The sequence below is a fragment of the Streptopelia decaocto genome (assembly GCF_964273445.1).
Source record: "Streptopelia decaocto genome assembly, chromosome: 4".
Lineage (NCBI taxonomy): Eukaryota > Metazoa > Chordata > Aves > Columbiformes > Columbidae > Streptopelia > Streptopelia decaocto.
The window spans coordinates 19,702,048-19,720,515 of NC_138658.1; the positions used below are offsets into that span (position 1 = coordinate 19,702,048).

At 41.1% G+C, this 18,468-nt stretch overlaps 1 protein-coding gene across 1 annotated transcript in view; it reads right to left on the reverse strand.

Annotated features, from left to right (window-relative positions):
• Positions 1-18,468, reverse strand: part of RNF150 (ring finger protein 150) — a 122,243-nt gene that overhangs the window by 35,120 nt on the left and 68,655 nt on the right. Inside the window, exons 2-5 of the mRNA XM_082051330.1 lie at positions 16,912-17,162; positions 10,384-10,455; positions 9,881-9,963; positions 2,853-2,949 (exon numbers count right to left, since the gene is read on the reverse strand). Of these exons, the coding sequence (XP_081907456.1) occupies positions 2,853-2,949; positions 9,881-9,963; positions 10,384-10,455; positions 16,912-17,162 (503 nt within the window). The remainder of the gene's footprint in view (positions 1-2,852; positions 2,950-9,880; positions 9,964-10,383; positions 10,456-16,911; positions 17,163-18,468) is intronic.

The window sequence follows — 18,468 nt, forward strand, 5'->3', positions numbered from 1 at the left end:
GACTCAAGAATGTGGTTAGGGAATGGCATTTTGCTCTATCCATTGTACAGAAATGTTTGCCACCTCTCACTGAGAAGCCCTACAGCTTTACAGCTTCTTCCAGCGAAATGTCTTTTCCCACAACAGCCTACTGACATCTGGCTAAGTTATAAGCTTCTGAAAATACCAGTTAATGTGTGCTGAATGAGACTGGTGGCTTATCTGGGACCAACTCTCTCCAAAGATAAGAGGGCTTTGCATGGTGCCTGCAAGCTCATGGTGGCACCAGAAGGCATCTCACAGGACTTATGTCCACCCCAGACTGCCCTCGGCTGGCCGCGAGATGAGTGGGGACACACAATTTCTGTGTGGCTGGAGGAGAGGTCCTGAGAACTGAGCAGGGTGCAGGGGTGCGACACCAAGGCAGGAGCATAAAAGGATAAAGGTTGGACAGGAGGGGTTAGCCACAGGAGAAGCAGGAAAGGGCACGAGGCAGGAGTTGAGGCATATTTTAGAGAGAAAAGGCAGAGAAAACAGAAGAATAGAAGCAACTGAGAGCAGTATAGGAATTCTTAAACTCCAAGTTACCAGATGCTCTCAGACTTGCAGTTCCTTTGCTGTCAGCCAGAGGCAATCCCTGACACAAGGGCTACTGTCTGCTCAGGTTTCCCAGGTACAACAGCTCCTATGGTAAGTTACCTTGAGGGGTAAGGCTCTCCCTTCATGAACCTAACTGATCTCCCTCGTGGGTGGGAGCCAGTATATGTCCTCCAAATGATGGAGTGGGCTGGGTTTAGTTTGTTGTCTTAGAACGACCTGGGGAAATTTTTACAGAAATTCATACAATAAAATCCTCTAAACAAACTTTGCTAGTGGGACATAACATCGGAGTGCTTGCTTTTTAGTGTTAAAACACTAAAGGCTGATCCTGTAATCTTAATTTGACCCAGTTGTTTATGTTGGTTACAACAGTATCTTTAATTACATGCCCAGTACAATTATTTCCACGGAAGCTCCATGCGGAAAGCTCTCAGTGAGGAGAGCAGAATGGAACCTTCTTCTGCTACATGGTACAGAGAAAGAGACAGGGAGCTGTGAGAAGAGAAACAACAGCTGAGGAAACTGAATGGCACTGTTAAGTATTCCTGCCACCAGAGAGCTGTTCAAAGGTAGTAAAGCCAGCCATGTAAACCAAGACCTCCACACACGGCCTCTGGGCACGTTTTTCCCCTTCCCCTCGATGTACCCTGCCTGAGAAAGCTCACGACTGATTTGCAGATGTGCTCAGCCTTCAGCAGATGCCAGTGAAGTCAGCGAGAGCCCTATTCTGGATGTAAGTACTGACTGATGGTACTACTCTTTCTGGGAAGAACTTAATACCTCACCTCAGACCTCCAAAAACTGGAGGTCTGATTTGTCTGTATTCCCTGACTATGAAGCTGGACGGGGAACACATTAACAAAATTGCTTGGGCACAAATCCCAAGTAGGAATGGACCAGCCTGAGAGCAGTTGTGTGGCACCGCATGGTACAGAAGAAAGCCATGGAACAATATACTGGGAATGGAGAAGAAGTGTCAAAATCCTGGGTAACTGCTCATTGGCAGGCCTGTGCACTGAGACATGGAACCTGGAGGAAAAAAAAAATAAAATCTGTATTTAAGCCTGGACACAGGGATGCTGAATGGCAGAGACAGCCTTCATCCTGACATCTCAAACACTGATTTAACAGTTGTGTCATCTTTTCATATGCCAGAGATAATATACATGTATAACAGAAAAAGTAGCCCAACTAATGACATGTTACCCTAACTACAATGCTCTACTTCATTTTTCCCGTTTCATGTTTTTAGCTTGGTTGATATTAGGTTGATTAACATGTCTGCCTATGTCAGTAAAAACATAATTCATCACTTGCTATGAAACCTCTTCTGCAGTAACCTGCTTGGCTACCTAGTCTCCAGGAAAATGAATGCCTGGGGAATAGCTGCGTCAGCTCCCCTAATATGTTCACATGAGCTATTTTACTTTATATAGTTCTCCCATATGTGAGCTGGCAGGTCACTATCTGTAAGTTGGGGGTGATGGGGGCATTATTTACAGCACCTGTTAACTGGTGTTTCAGTGTTGAACTTCACTATCACATGGCAAGCCTTGCACAGCATGACAGACTGACTCACTTTTTCCTGGAGAAGCCCCATGTCTCTGTGATCACTGTGGTTAGGAGATTGTATGCCAGACACGCCATACACTATCTGAATGTAAACATGCAACCTAAAAAGATCAATTGCTTTGGCAACTTCTAACCACATCTGAATCTTCCAAATAACAAAGAGCTTAACAATTTATTATGGTGTGGTCCGCTACATGCTTAGTTACTGGGAGAAATGCTCCCTAATTGGAATCAGGAGTACAGAGCTTGCTACAGATAGACTTTAAGAGAAATCTGACAGAAAGAAGATTCGGCTTCCTAAAATGAACAATTAGTTGTCCTCAAGTACTACCTTCTGCTTTGAGATTCAAACTGAGAGCGTGATTAAAAAAAAAAATAAATCCACTCCTGGATTCACAGTTACATGAAAGAATTTATAAATCCACCAATACACCAGTAAACAATCCTCTGCTCCACAAAGCAGGCACCCACTGACAATTCCCAACACTCAGCTGACCCCCATACACATGCTTTTTCTTGCTAATAAAAGTTGGGTGCAGGAGAGAGGTAGTCAGATACTTGAGCTTGTACTCCCCTTAATAAATCAATCAATAACATAGCAAGAAAAGTAGGATGGGAACAGACAGGCAAAGGACTAGGGATACACCCAAGTGGCTGGCATTTCCCTTCTGTCCTGCCCAGCTGCTCTGTGACATGCTTACCGGGATCCCTAGAGCTTTTAGAATATTCATTTTACACATTGGGCAGGTACGATGATCTAGCAGCCAGGGGTCTACACAGGACTTGTGAAAAAGATGCCTGCAATGAAAAACAGGGTATTTTAATTCAAATCCACCACAGCACAATTTACCACTTAGTACCATACACTTCTGAACCCAGTAAAGTGCGAGTATTTCAAATGGTGTGGTTTGTGACCTTTGCAAGGACTGCAAAACTATATGCTGTGCACACAAGACTAAAATTATTTCTGCAGCATCTCAAGCACATGTGCACAGCATTATTCAACTGAGTTTGGAAAAGAAGATGTACATAATTAGAGAATTAGGAAAAATACACAAGATACATCAGCAAAACCCATATTCTTTAAAATGTTAAAGGCTACCAGTAAACAAAACCTGCCTGCTGGTAAAGGTAAAATCACACTAGTGTTTCTTGATGGTTCTACAGACAAACCTGATTACACATAATTTAACTGTAAGCCACTGGGGGTTTGGTATTTTTTAGGATGCAGACGTAAGTAAATAAAGCAAATTAGAATAAAATGCTGCTTTTCATTTAAACAGTAAAATCAGGATGACACTTTTTAAAACATTCTCCTTGACCTTCCTGATCTTTAGAAGTTGCCCAGAGTGAGCTCTCAAACAATTCCAGCCTTGAACAGGTTGTTCCTGTACCCATGCTTGGTCTGAAGGGATGACTAATCAACTACCTGAGCTTGCTGCGCTGCTGGGGACCACTTTTCATAGATATTACCCAGGTGGAGGAACTGAAAGTTTCCTGTCTAGCTTCACCTGACACAGACTGATACTGAATACAGAGCTATTGAGTGCATGTACCTGAGGTGACAGATTATATTTTCTCTTCTGAGTGTACTCTGTTGCCCTGTTGTTACAGAGGACAAACGCTATAAAACACAGCAATCTGGGGGTCAGGATTTAAGGAACACTGTTGAGCAGGGCAAGTAAAACAGTTGAGACTTAGCCCAAGCTTGTTCAGTCCCACTCCTTCTGAAGAAAAGGAGGAAAGTTCCTTACTGTGCACAGAGCCTCAGAAATTACACTGGCATATAGGAAACTAAAAATTGACTTGCTTTCCTAAAAATCTTTTAATTGAATGGGAGGGCTGCTGTGTTGTGTCATGGCCTCTCTCACACAACAAGATATGCACGGCCTTTCTACTTGACAGAAGATATTGAGATGCACTCGCTTTGGTATCGATTTGCAGCCCTGGCTCTTACTAACATACCAGCCTAGATAGTAGCTGGCTGATTTACTATCTGGCTTCAGTCCTAAATAACATTAGAAATTCACAGCCAAAACTGTGTGAAATCTCAGAATCTTCTTATTTTCACTGCCATGTTTTTCTCACTATTTGTAGAAGAAACGGCTCCTTTGTCAAACAAAGCTACATGGCAAATTATCACATTCCTGTACTTGGTCTGACTTTACACAGCTACGGAAAAGGGCAAATCTGTTCTTGGAAGTTCAAGCTAGTCTAATTATATCAGTTGGCAGAAATACCAAACCGTGTCAAACTTCATCTGATCCTGTATGTCAACATGATTGACACAACTGAAGTATTGTAATACTTGAAGTTTGAACCCCTGCTTTACAAAGGCTACCGACGTTCACAGCCCTCCTTCCAAACAAGTCTTGCCTTACTGGGTAAAAACACAATGCTCCAAATTTTGGTTTCTGTCCTGCATAACTCCTCCTCTATCTCAGGAAGGACATACTCAGCACAGCTGCAGGGAATCATTCTGAACAGGGGAAAGCACAACAAGAAAGTCCTCAGGTGTGTGCAATTTAACATTTTGAAATCTAAGTGACAGGATTTCTTAGGGGTGTTAATTTATGCAGGGTACTGAAAATCAATGTCTTGCTTTTCAGCTACTTGAAGTAATTATTAAATTCTTGACAGTGATTTGATTTCTTCAATGTTATACTCAAATTCATAAACTTGTATGTTTAACTGCAAATGTCTGAGGCACATTTGTGCCAAAATAATCAGTACACTTGCAAAATCTGAGATATTTATTATTCTCTTGAAAAAAAAAAACAGATTTCCAAAATGTTTCAGGTAAAAAAAACCCAAACAAACCATAACTTCTATCAAGCCATTTTACCACAGACTAGAAAGTCCCCTTTTATTTTCAAGTTCAAGCTTTGCAAGCTTTAGTCAAGCTGTGGTTCATATTACAGTATTTTATAATGTTCGTTAATCACCAAAAGTTTGGAACTTTCATGCCTTAAAGACTCAAAAACTGAAGTTTACTGTTCCTGAAGTTGGTTTCAAAAACCAATGTTCTAAAACAAATCTTAGCAGTGCTGAGTAATTTAGATACATGACAGATCATGTCACTTCGCACTTTCCAATACTAAAGTAGCTCAGTGTATTATGGCTCTCATAATTTCAGATGTAATACGAGCAACAGGAGGAACTTGATTATTCAACAGAAATCTACAGAAGAATGGAATGTTACTGAAAATCAGATAAAGATTTCCACTTTTAAATTTTTGTATCACATTATCCAATTAGAGCAATCTTATCTATTTTGGAACACAAAAACATTTTTTGTAGAGAAGTGAGGTAGCAGGCTTTGCAGATTTGGATTTGAAAGGTTATTTTACTCATTATTAGCTATAGCACTATACACATGCTTATGGCTTTCAAAAAATTGTCATTTGTTTGGTGTCTTGTTAAGTTTATCATCCAAATTCAGGCAAAATGTATCAGCACAAAGTAAGATGAGAGAGCAACTGCAATATTTCACCATCGTATGGTAAGACAAATATGTAAAAAGATCAGCTGCAACAAAAATCAGTCTCCCTCTGCAGTTCTGACTGATGCAAGTTTTAAAAGAAAGGAGAGGGTAGAGGCATCATGGATGAGTCCAGAAATAATGACCCATACAAGGAGATGAGAGATGTTTCAAGCATTGGCTCGGGACACAGCTTTGACAACCAAAGCCAGACCTAGAATCTTTTATTTTTCTTCTGTGCAACCACATGCCTTGCAAAACCACGTTCATTTGGATGGGTTGAAACGTTTCTCAGAAATGTAACTGATTAATTGAGAAGGAAGGCGAAAGGAGAGGATATGTCGTAACAATCCTCATACAAAACAAAGGCTCCCATAAGGAGAAAGGAAACAACTATTCTTCACCCCTCCTAGGGATAAGAGACACAGTGATGTGTTTAAACTGCAGCAAGTGACATTCAGGTTACACAACAGCAAAAGCTTCACCACAGTCAGGGTGAAGCACAGCAACGAATTATCGGGGGAATCTGCAAGAGTCTTCATCCCTGGAGGTTGCAGAACATGTTGGAAAAACAGCTCCCAAGAAGGAGAGGTGCCCGGCCAGTGCCCCTGGGCCGCTCCAGAGGTGCCACCTCCTGGGATCGCTCCTGCGCTCCTCTGCAAATGCTCGCCACTGCGTACAGCTCGCAGAGTGCAAAGAAAGGCAAAGAACCTCAAAATCCCAGGGCTTTACATTCACTGTTATCCAAATAGCACTTCATGGTTTTTTACTGAAGATTTCTTTTGTTTGAAATGTACTTAATGTACTTAAATGTACTTAAATGTACTTTAAAGCTGCAATTTTAAACAAACAAGGAAATAAATAATTGTGGGCTCAGTCCAAAATTATAATAACAATTTGATTGTTGTGAAACCATTGTAAAGCTTTCAGCTTGCAAACAATTTTGAGAAGCTTTTTTTCCCAGGTTAAGCGAAACTGTTCTCCTCCCACCTTCTACTCCTAGTCCCAGCTTTTCACATGAACAAACCCAGCAGTCATGTAATTTTTCTCAGAAGAAAAGCATGAGCTAAGAGAAACAGAGGCAAAAGCAGAAAAAGAGGTACATCCCCAGGGACCCTGGGTAAGAGCATCAGTTGCCTGGCTTAGTCTTAAGGCTGAAGCAGAGGACTGAGAAGGGTTTCAGTGAGCAGTGCTGTAGTATCCAGTGAGAAGGTTTGGACTTTTGGGGGTATACTTATGGTATTTGTTTATTCTTGAGGAAGAAGGAAGGACAAAAGAAGATGATGATGATGATGAAGGTAAGCAAGAGGAAGGAATCAAAGGGGAGAAAATATGTGATGAGTAATTTTCACAGGAAGCTAGTAAAAAGAGAAAGAAGCGAAGTGGTCTTTGAAACCACAGCTGTTCATGGAGTGAAGGTTCAGTATAAGGAAAAGAGCTGCAATGAGGTCAGAAAGTGCATTTATCAGTGCCAGAAATCAAGCAACCAAAAAAAAGAGCTTATGAAGAACTCAGTAGAGATGAGTTTGAAAGAATCATCTTGCCTCTCTGTAGAAGTTCAGTAAAGTTAGTAAAAGGCACACACTAGGAGCAGTGGCACCAGTAACTTCTATAAAGACAGAGCAGAAAAGACGAAGGCATTTTGAAGCTAGAGAAAGAAGACAAGCAGAAGGAACTAGGGCAATGAAAAGAGATGTCACTCTGAGAGCAATGAACTTGGTTACATTTGATGTTGTGTCAATGCCCTCAAAGATAACTTCAGTAATGCTTGCTACCATTAAACATAAAACCAGCTGCAAGCCAACACTTTTTTTTTTATCAAGTGTCAGTCTTTATTTATTTAATACATTTTGTAGACTGAAGTTTATTAATACAGTCAGTTGTGGAGCTGGCTAAAGAGGATAAAAAGGAAGAAGCACAAGCTGACTGGATTTCTCCTCCCAGCTCTCCAGCATGGGATTTGTAAGAACCAGCTATCCCAGTGCCTGCTCCCTGCCAACGGAAAAGAGAGGACATTTGGGGAAACAGTATGTACTAGTGAACAACTATGTGACTCTACTGCAATATTGGCTGCAGGATCTTCAGTACTAATTTCTTAAGAGATGCAGGCTCCAGCAGCCTTAAAAAGAAATCTCAAGATATACAGGGCTTTGTACAGAGTGTGCTTGATAGCGGTGGTTTTCCCAGCAGTGCTTCCAGTACAAAGCAGCACCCTTCATGTGCAGCTCTTGGGGCATAGTTGGCTTTGCAGGCAAAACGTTCTACATCTTGACCACCTCCTGGATAGCAACACTAAGGTCAGCCAGCACTGGTGTCACATTGTGCTGGTTGGTGAAAAGCCAGCCTGTTATTAAACAGCAGTCTAACAAGGTTCCCACAGTAGAAACTGCATGTGGTTTAACTGAGGATTCCGGAGGAAGAAACCTACAGAGCCTGTAGGTCTTTATCAAGATGTAACACTCTCCTACTCACTTAACAGAGACAGAAGTTAATCCACTTTTTTTTTTTTTTCGTGAGGAGACAACACTGCCAACAGCAGAAAGAGTCATGACTGCCATTTCCTGTTTTGGAAGTCCAAACTGACGTGAATGTGTAAAATACTGCCCTCACAATTTGTGTAGCAGGAAAGCCAGGGTTTGAGAAGTAGCTGCTTGAGAAAGATCTTTTGAGTTTTTATAATTCAAAACTGCTGAGGCTCAAATTGTGACTATTTTACAAGACAGTTCCACTGCCGCTAACCTTTTAGAATGAGTCATTTTCTAGGCGACCTTTTAAGTCAGCCAAGAGCTGAACATCACCTGTTAACTATGTGTTTCCTATTCATTCTGCTTGACTCAACAGTGTGGATGACGAAGTCTGACTGGAGCATCATTGAATTATGAGGCAAGACACAAGTGAAAACTAGAGCAGAAATGCATTTTTTGCTATTGTGTATCTACTTCCCAAAACTGCCTGTGTCTGTTGTGCGAAATTTCCAGGCTTTGTTATGCTTCTATGAAAACAGGCTTGATGTCAAATGAAGGTCCATATTTTCTGGTAATCTCTCAATGTTCTGTATTTCTGCTTCATGAAGTGATGTGTTTGTGTCTGTTCGTAGAAAAAAAAAAAGCTCACATGCAATTTGTCATTGTGGGGGATTTACAGTAGGTCAAATTTATGATTAATCTGTTGCTTTTTGTTTGCCATTTAGTGATGGCAGTAAACAGATTTAATGAGTCACATGAACGAATAGAAGTGGACAGCTTGTAACATTAAAATATCTATTAGGGAACAACATTGCAGGAAAAGAAACAAATATTTCAGTTTCTCAAGCCAGTGAACATGTCTCTAGGAGAAGAAAAACTCTCTAAAAAAAATAAATCTGTGCTCTGTATGTATAACACTTGAGATTCCTATTTCTAGGGAAATCAAACACTTGCTCTTGCTCTCCTAGGGGACCATTGTTCCTAGGAAATTTCCAAGAAATTGATTTCCTTAGAGAAATCCTTCATTAGCTAACACTTCACAGAAGACAAGACAATGGCACAACGAGATGAACATGCTGTTATGGGTGGTTAGAGGCTGCGCTGTGGTGCCACATCATTGTGAGTGTATGTGCTGCACAGGACACATCCACATCAGAGGAAGAAAAGAGAAAGAACAAGCCCAAAAGCTCTTCTCGTCAAATCCATGTCTCACATGCCAGGGAATATTTTCATGCCAGCAATAGATAATGTGGTCTTTGTCACATTCCCTTCTTGCTTTACTGTTTCTGCTCAGTATCTCTTTTTATGGCTGGTTTTTTTTTAATAGAAGTCATCCCTTTGCTAGAGCCTTGTTATGGCCCAGGACAGCAAAAGAAGTGGTTCCACAGGAGTAGGAGCCTGTTCTACCCCTGGCTGCTCACCTTGCAGTTGGGCAAATTCTTCTAGGGGAGTTATTCCGGGCTGATACAAAAGCAGTGAGAAAAAGAGAGAAATCAAAACCTTCTGTGTAAAAATCCTACCAAAGACTTTGTATTAGGTCCAGATCAGATGAAATTTCTGACTGTCAGGCTAAACTCAGGTTCTCACCATCATTAATACTACTTTCACTTCAAGTTGAATAAACAGGCATTCTGGGTAACTTTGCAGAACAGATTTTGAATAAATCAAAATGATAAACTCACTCTTCCCCCCAGGTTCTCAGGCAATCTTATCAGAATGATGCTCTGAGAACAGAGCCTGTCTTGAAGAGAGAATATCAGCACTAAAAGTACCTTCGACTTACCTGCAAGGCAGGATTCTGACAACGTCATTGGGCTTGTAGCCTTCAATACAAACAGCACAGTTATCAAAGTCTGGCTCAGTTTCCTACAGGAAAGAGAACATCCATCATTTTCGTTTTTTGATTTTGTCAGCTAATCTCTTCATACAAGAGCCTATGTGACAAAGTAAAACAGTCACTGATGCATGCTGCAAATCCAATAATCCCTTCAAGACAGGCAAGTCTGACTTTCAACACATTTCCAGTTGGAAACTTGCCCTGGGGAGCATGCAGATTTAGTTAGCATATTTAAACTTCCAGGATTTTCTGCATCGTCACAGAATCATCTTCTTCTCTCTCTACTCCATTCCATCCATAATTTGCTTACTAGTATTTCTCCCTCGCCTGGAGGACACATACTAGCTAAATAAGCAATTGCCATTTCTGTTTTGCCTCATTGTCCCAGTGGTCTGCAGGAATTCTCCAGTACAGGGTTTCATTTGGTAATGAGCAATTTGAAAAATTACCTTATCACCTTTCCTGATTGTTCTGACTTGCAGCTTGCTGATTGCTTTCTTTGCAGCATCTCCAAGTCGGCGCTGTAACACAAAATTTGCTCTTAAGCAAAGAATATCTACTCATGCAGAAATTATCACCTTTTCTCCCTAGGCTTCTTAATAATCTGAAGTGACTGTACATGAAACAGGACAGCACTGTATAAACAGATGAGGTCGGTCATGCTGATATTCAGAATAAGGGCACAGTAGGTATTTCCCGGCTCACTGGTAACCCACAGCCAAGGAGGCAAAGCTACTCTCCTGGATTTCCAGTGCAGACTGCACGTGAGGCCATCATGATGCTACAATAGCACTTTTACTATTCCAATGAGTAGCAATGCATGTAACAAATCCACTGTTTGGGTATCCTGCTTCTTCCCTCTTGTTTTTAATGACACTTGTAAAGAATACATTATTAAATGAGGCCTGGGCTGGTAAGCAGAGTGAACACCGGACTTAAGATTCAGGAGGTCTTTGTTCTTGTGCTGTTCCAGAACTAGTGCAAGATCTTCAGTAAGATACAAGTGTTGAAAGCGAGCTATTAATTCGTTAACCATGAAAAACATGAGTCATCTTCTCTGCTGTTCTCTTTTCCCGCAATACAGAGTTGACTACTTTATAAGAGAAAGGCAAGGTCTAAAAAGGAGGCTAAAGCATCTGCAGTTTCTTACAGGTAAAGCACTATACAGTCTTGCAGTAACATCCTATCCATATATAACCATTTGCTTTTTCTTTGCCTTTGTATCTTTCCCTCCAGTGGACCATGAATTGCTTGCCACGTGCTATTTCTGACTGTTCTCCCATATTTCCAAAACACTGTTACTGTGCTGGCAGGGTCACAGCCACTCAGGATTAAAGTATGCAATAAAAGCCTGACACAAACATCCCTGTTCTCAAAAGCTGAAGGTGGAGATGCCTGCTTCTTGCAAGAGGCTGAGAACATTATGGGACAGTTCACACAACCACTGCTCAGCACAGCTACCCCTGCACCATGTGCCTACTGAGTTTGTGCCTGTATCAGTGCTCCAAGGACTTGGCTGCTCCCTTGTGCAAACCCAACAACGAGGCAATGTGGAGACAAACTCATGGGCTGGAAAGGTCTCTGAGAGGTCATGTCCACCCACCCCCTGCTCAAGGCTGGGTCAACTTCAAAGTCAGAGCTGTGTCCAGTCAAGTTTTGAATATCTCCAGGAAGGGAGATTTCACAACCTCTGCAGACAATTTGTTCCAGTGCTTAACTGCTCTCACAGTTTTTCTTTTTTTTTTTTTTAATAAGCAAATGGAATTTCCCTTGTTGCAATTTGTGACCATTACCTTTGTCCTTTTCTGTGCACCTCTGAGAAGAGTCTGACTCTGCACTCTCTCCAGCCAGCAGTTGTGCACCTGAAGGCCACAAGCAGAGCCCTTCCTCCTCCTCCTCTTCTCCTCTCCCGGCTTAGCAAGCTGAGCTCCTGCCACCTTTCCTCACGTCATGTGCTCCTGTCCTCAGACCACACTGGTGACCCTCCTCCTGGCATCCCAATTTGCCACCAATAAATTACTTAAACTCTTCACCTCCTCTCCCCATCCATGTTTCCAGCCATGTGCTAGGCAGGAGGGAGACTGAGGAGCTCTGGTGACTGAGAAGACATTCAACTTTTTGGGCTGGGAGCACTGCCTGTGCTGGGGTTCAGTGGGGCCTGTCAGTAGGAAAGGTTTCCAGCTGGAGGGGGTGAGAGCATGAAGCCAAAAATGGCAGGAAGCTGGATGTGGTTTGTAAATTGGGACCTCATCACCATACAGATACGATTAACAAATTGCCGCTTTGTTCTTCAGATTCAATTAAAATCACTGAATTAAATATAGAGAGTGAGCTTATTGGAATGTAAAGACATGGAAGGCTGACAAAACATATGGAATAGTGAAAGCAGAGAGCAATTGCAGATCTGGCTAACGAGGTGAAAATGATCTTGGCTTCTACGAGATTTACATATGAGCTTTCCAACATAACTAATTATTACAAGTGAGGGACTATCTTGGAGTTACACAACATCTTTTCTGTGGTACATTTTTCTCACGGTCTCCCTTAAATAAAAGGATCAGATACAAGTTGGAAACATTTCTTGCCAGCTATTTGTTTCTCCAATGTAAATCAAAGACTGACTGATAACATACAGCAAGACAAGAGCCATTATGTCCTGCTTCAGGAATTGCTTGTGATTCCTTTTTATCATTATTATTACTTAAACTAATGAAATGTCTCAGTTCTTTTTTTGCACGTTCTTCCAGGGGAAAGGACAAGATTAAAGACTCATGTACATCTTTGATCTTCTTGTTTTCATGTTTGCTTTCTCTTATCTATCTTAAATAGACAAGTTCATGACTTACACGCAAATGAGAATAATTTAGTTTTTGAAAGAACATGAATATCTTGGAGTAAAAACATACTTTCAAAGGATTCCTCTATTTGAATGAAAGGCATGCTATCACTAACCAATGATTTCCCCTAAAAGAAGCATTGCAACAGTTTAAGGGTTTAAAGTGAGGCTTAGAGATTTATAATAATAAATCCCATAATCTCATTAGCAAGGCTGCAACATTCAGTGCTGGACTGGAAAGAGTTAAGCACATCAGATGTGGTGGTCTTGTGGAGATAGTGATACTAGTTAAAAAGAAAGGACAATGGCATAGAAAGCATCACTTGTGTGTTCCTGAGGAAGAAAGTGGCCATAAATGCTGCAGAAGAGAAAATGCGGTAAGTGCTTCTCTGTTAATGGCCTTACTAAATAAACTAAATGGCCTTTGCAGGGAGGAGATCACCTTGTGCAGAATGAAGTGCACCATCAGGATGAGGTATCCAACGCATCTGTACCACAGATCAAGTTTGTGGATTCCATCATGGGAAGCATCTTCCTAAGATTGCTTCAAAGGTGATGTCTCTATTCAGTGACCAAGAAGTCTCATTCAAAGCCATGGCCAGCAGTTTTCCTTCTCAGAGACTTGCTTGGCCCTGGACATCCTACCAGTCACATACTAAAATAGATACTTCCCTGGAGACTAAGCCAGGATACACAGGACCCTCCTCAGTCCCACTGAGATCACTCCCTCCCTTCAGCATTCACTACCCTGCAAAACTCACGGAGCCCACCTGGTTTCAAATTGATTTTACAGGAAACACCTTCTTACCAACAAACCAAGGGGAAGGAATGACATGCAAGAAATCCTGCCAACAATTCTGGCACTTAAGCATCATCCGTGCACCATCTTCCTATCTCAAAGACGACAAGAAGAGAATGATACTATTGCCCATGAAATATGAAATCTGACACACTGACAGCATCTGTGGCTTTTTTTTTTTTTAAAAAAAAAAAGTCTGTGGCCTGGCTGTTACATGGCTGAGACAGCAAATCACATTTTGGTGATTTATCTCCAGGACTTAACTTGTCATGTAATTCCAAACTGCTTGCAATTAGCTCTGCAACCTGATGTCTCTTGATGCAAATGATTACCACAGTCTTTCACAGAGAAACCCTCTCATTTTCAGGAGGGCTCTAGGAACAAGCCACTGGGGAAGCAGATTGGCTACGCTTTCCTTACACAAAAATATCCTCTTCATATCAAAAGGGTGTATCATCAGGGCAACCACCTACTTCCTGGGCATGTTGTTAGGTGGGAAAAAAAGAGGAGACCTTGAATGTTACTGCCTACCTTGTACTTCCACATGTACTGCACAGTTGTCTGTGCTAGTAATCATCTTAAAAATTAAATGTATTAAAATAAAAGCTGAAATCTAACCATATTTGTAGCTGACATGAGCCCACAATGGAAGACAGTGTTGCGCTCTGCTACAGAAATTCCCAGCCCAGTGGGGATGAACAGCCCAAGGAATTCACTGAGAATTCTTGAAGTCCTGATTCTCCACTCATCAGAATCAGGCACCTAACGGGAGTGAGCTATGTCTTCCTTGTGGCACAAGAACCCGCATTTTGCACACATGGTGAGGAAGAGTGGTAGCTGAAGACAGATATGCTGTATGTTCAGGTTTCATCTCAGCAGGGAGCCACAGGAAATTATTCCAGGAGATTCTTCAGTATTTCTAGTTGCCTCTCACTAGCTGGACTCGTCGCTTTCTCAATGGATCATTAAATCAGTTCCTTCTGGGTTTACTGCTTGATCAGCAACTTATGCTGTGATTTAAAACTGTGAGATTTGAAATAATTCAGATGTCAGCTTGTTTTTTTTTTTTTAACTGAAGTCTAATAAATGAGTCACAGTGTTTTCCACTTTCAGAACAGGGCAGTCAGTCTACACAGTTAGATTTTACTGCATTGTGGGGTAAGAACACAACTTCCTCAGAACAGGCCAGCTGGTTCCCCCAGCATCTGATGCTCTGTTTATCCAACCATTTCAATCTTACCCTTTGGATAAACTTTATCCTGAGTACATCAAATACAACTAGAAGGAAGCATTTTTCCTAAAGCTGGCCAGCAATGAAGGTGCTTAAAATACACGCAAGGCTTTCCAACAAGTAAGCACAATACCTTCATAAAAAGACACATGCAAGTTATAATGGCAAAAGTTTTTGAGCACAGTGTCAAAAGAATCCTGCTCCAAAGTAACACAAACTTTTCTTCTTGTATATATCTGAACATCCATGATATTAACATAGAATGTTCTAATTCAATCCTTTTGCTACAAGAAGATATGTCAAAGAAAAGAAAAAAAACCCAGAACTTTTGGGGAAACAGAAGAATCCTCATGGAAACGGCAAGAGCAAGCTGAGCTCTTCTAAACCACCTACATTATTACATTCCATAGCCAGGACTAAAGGGAAAAACAAACAAATAAATAATGACAAAGCAAAAAAACAACAAAACCCAAACAAAAAACCCACAACAACAAAAACACCACCACCCACAAACAAACCACAGCAACTCATTTGCACAAGTGGTCGAGCTTTGTCTGTTTATCACTACCATTTTTCATATAAAAAGAGATAATGAAGAGATTAGAGGAGATATCCAGCAAAACTGAATAAAGTACATGAAGAAATTGTAGTTTACTCCATATCATTATGACAAAGTTTTAAAAATGTCTGCACAGGACAATTGTTTGTGCACCTTAGACTTGTTCAAATTTTGGAGAAAAAATACTGAAAAGGAAACCTACTTGAACATGTAAACCTATCAGTTCCAAGCTACAGCATATTACCTGAATGAACTTTTTATTTTACTGGGTTTCATCTTTATGTATGTCCATTTACAGTGCTAATCTGCCTGTATAATTACTCAATGGAAAGCACACTTACGGTACTCATAGACATAAATTAGGCACATGTGCTTTTGCAGTCAAAGCATCTAAAAATTATCACAGCTGTTACAGTCACAGCGAATCTGCTGCCACTAATGTTCAGATTCCAGCTGGGACAGTCTCATTCTTGCTATCCAAAATTTCATACCGTACATTTTAAAGGAAAATACGTTCTTTCTGTCTGTAAATACAGAGCAACTGTGTCTCAGAGGATGCCTGAATTTCAATAGGGGAGGTGGGTAAGGCATCCTTATGTATTAAATATACATTACAGAGTATGTGGCAGTACTTTTCTCTACAAGACTATTATTAACACTCACAATTTTACTTTTTCTGCTGAGCAAGCAAGGCAGCCCTCCCCCTGCCCTGACAGTTACCTATTAAGGGTCCAGACACATCTCTGAATTACAGTGCATTATTTCCCTGCAGTAAAATGGTTATCTCCTCAGATTTCATACGTTGATAACATTTTCTACCGTACCATTAGAATGAAATGTAGAAGCCTGAGCTTCACAGTTTTGCTGATGCCTAGATAGTTGCATCCAGACAAGAAAAGGATTAAATTTATTATTATCATTGCTCTTATTATTCATTGCTGAACTACCATAAAGATGCATAGTGCTTTATAAATCCAGATTGCCTCAGGACCTATGGCTCATTCTCATTGCTGTTGACTTCTCTCCAGATCTATACATTTTGTATCTTTTTCTGGGGGTTTGGACAAGATGCCAAAACCAAAAGCAATGCTGTAATAATAATGGTGGTCATTGCTACAGCACTTACATGTTCAGTGATCATTGATAAATGAACAGGGACATGTTTAAAATGAAAATACTTTCTGTTCTTTTTTTCTTTCTTCACTTACTGTGAACCCTTGTGTCACACGCAGACATTCATATACCTCATTATATTTTAGTCATCCTTTTGATCTCAAGGATCACTAGTTGTACGTATTTCCATGTCACTTGGCTACATGAATGATGCTAATAAACGTTATCAACTTTCTGTCTATTTTTTATGTGTTTTGCACAGAGGAAAACACACCTTATATATACACTACATATTTATTAATTTCTTTTTTTCCAGAATCCCATCCATATTGGTGGAAGTCTTGGCTTCTTTTTCCTCAGATTTTACTTTTAAGTTATTTCAAGTTGAATCCCACGATGACTTTTTGGAAGCACAAACAGCCATTCCAGCACTGCTCACCTGATTCCTGTCTCTGGCATTTGCGTAGCGGAATCGCTGGATGTAATAGAAGACTAGCCATGCCAGCGAGATGATCATCAGCACAATGAAGGAGATGGAGACAAACACCACAGAGGTCCGGCTGACATACTTCTGCAAGTTGCGTGTCCCGATGGTTATGTACATCATCACAGTAATGTTCCTCTCCAGGAGGCTCACTATCTCTTTTCCTTTGGGTTCAGGAATCATTATTGCTACAACATCTTCTAGACCTGTCAGACAAGAGAGAAAAGAAACCTTAAGTAAAAAAGGTGATTGCCATGTAATAATATGACAAGAGGATGTGGCAAGGTAAAAAATAACATTAAAAAAAAAGGCAAAATGGTAACTTTCTCCCTTTCTCCTGCTGGTTTTCACAACAGGTAAGTCAAATGGATGTGGTGAAGGTTTCACTTAGAATCAGTTACATAGTATGTTTCTATAATCTCAGTGAGATATGTAAAACACGTTTCATGAGTTGACATAAACACAGATTTCCAGCACTACTGAGGCTTATCTAGACAAGACTGCTGGAAGCACTGCAGAAGGGGAGACATGCCGTAGCATCCTTCCATCCAACACTCCATACACATTTATCACAGCCCATTTTGCAGGGTCACGAGTCTGCCAGAGAAGCCCCTCCAAACCCCACATTCAGACCAGAAATGCTTTCAATCACAGATCTTCACGTGGTTTCACAGCCTGAACATGCCAAAGCATCACTGCCCTTGCCTGGAGTTGCCAGCAAGAGATGCCTGCAGGGACCACAGCAGCTCAACATGTTCCCACCTCACCCACTGCCCTGTGCTGCTGGAGGCTCCCCACAGGCCTGTGCCCACGCAGATATTTGGGAGCCCATGCTGGGAGCTGGACTCACCAACCCATGCAAGTTTGAAGCCAAGAGCACTGTTTTATTCCACAAAAAAGGCTACAGCAGGCCAGAGTAGCCCCCAACACAGTTTGTGCCCCACAAGGACATGAGTCAGCACAGCTGGGGTGGCAAAGGGGTGCAGGAAGGGGCAGGGGCTTTCTACAGTCCTGTAAATCTTCCTGAAGCCATGACTTTGTGCAACGTGCCCTCCACCGATCTATCAAGCCTTGACTCCGCATCAGATCTCCTTTCTGGTTCATTTTGCTTGCATCACACACTGCTGAAACAACTTTTCCTTTCTTTTATGTCCTCTCTGTACATGACAAATATAGTGCAAAATTATCTGGGACTGGACAGCTCATTAAATACTTTTTCTGGCTTTATAAATAAACTATCACATCTTCGTAGTTTAATATTAAGGATATTCTCTTCTTCTATTTCACATAATAAGTGCGTAGACAGTTTTTATGCCTAAGCTATGTGTTGCAATGGTCAAATCCTGAATTGTACTAAACAGCTATGGACAAACAAGACACATTTTAATGCAGAAACATGCTATAAACAATTGCATATTAAATGATCACAAACTGGCATTTAGAAAGGTACAAACGGAGTGTCTGGAGTCAGAGAGATGCTGGGGTGGGGTTTCAGAATTTCAGCTGAAATCC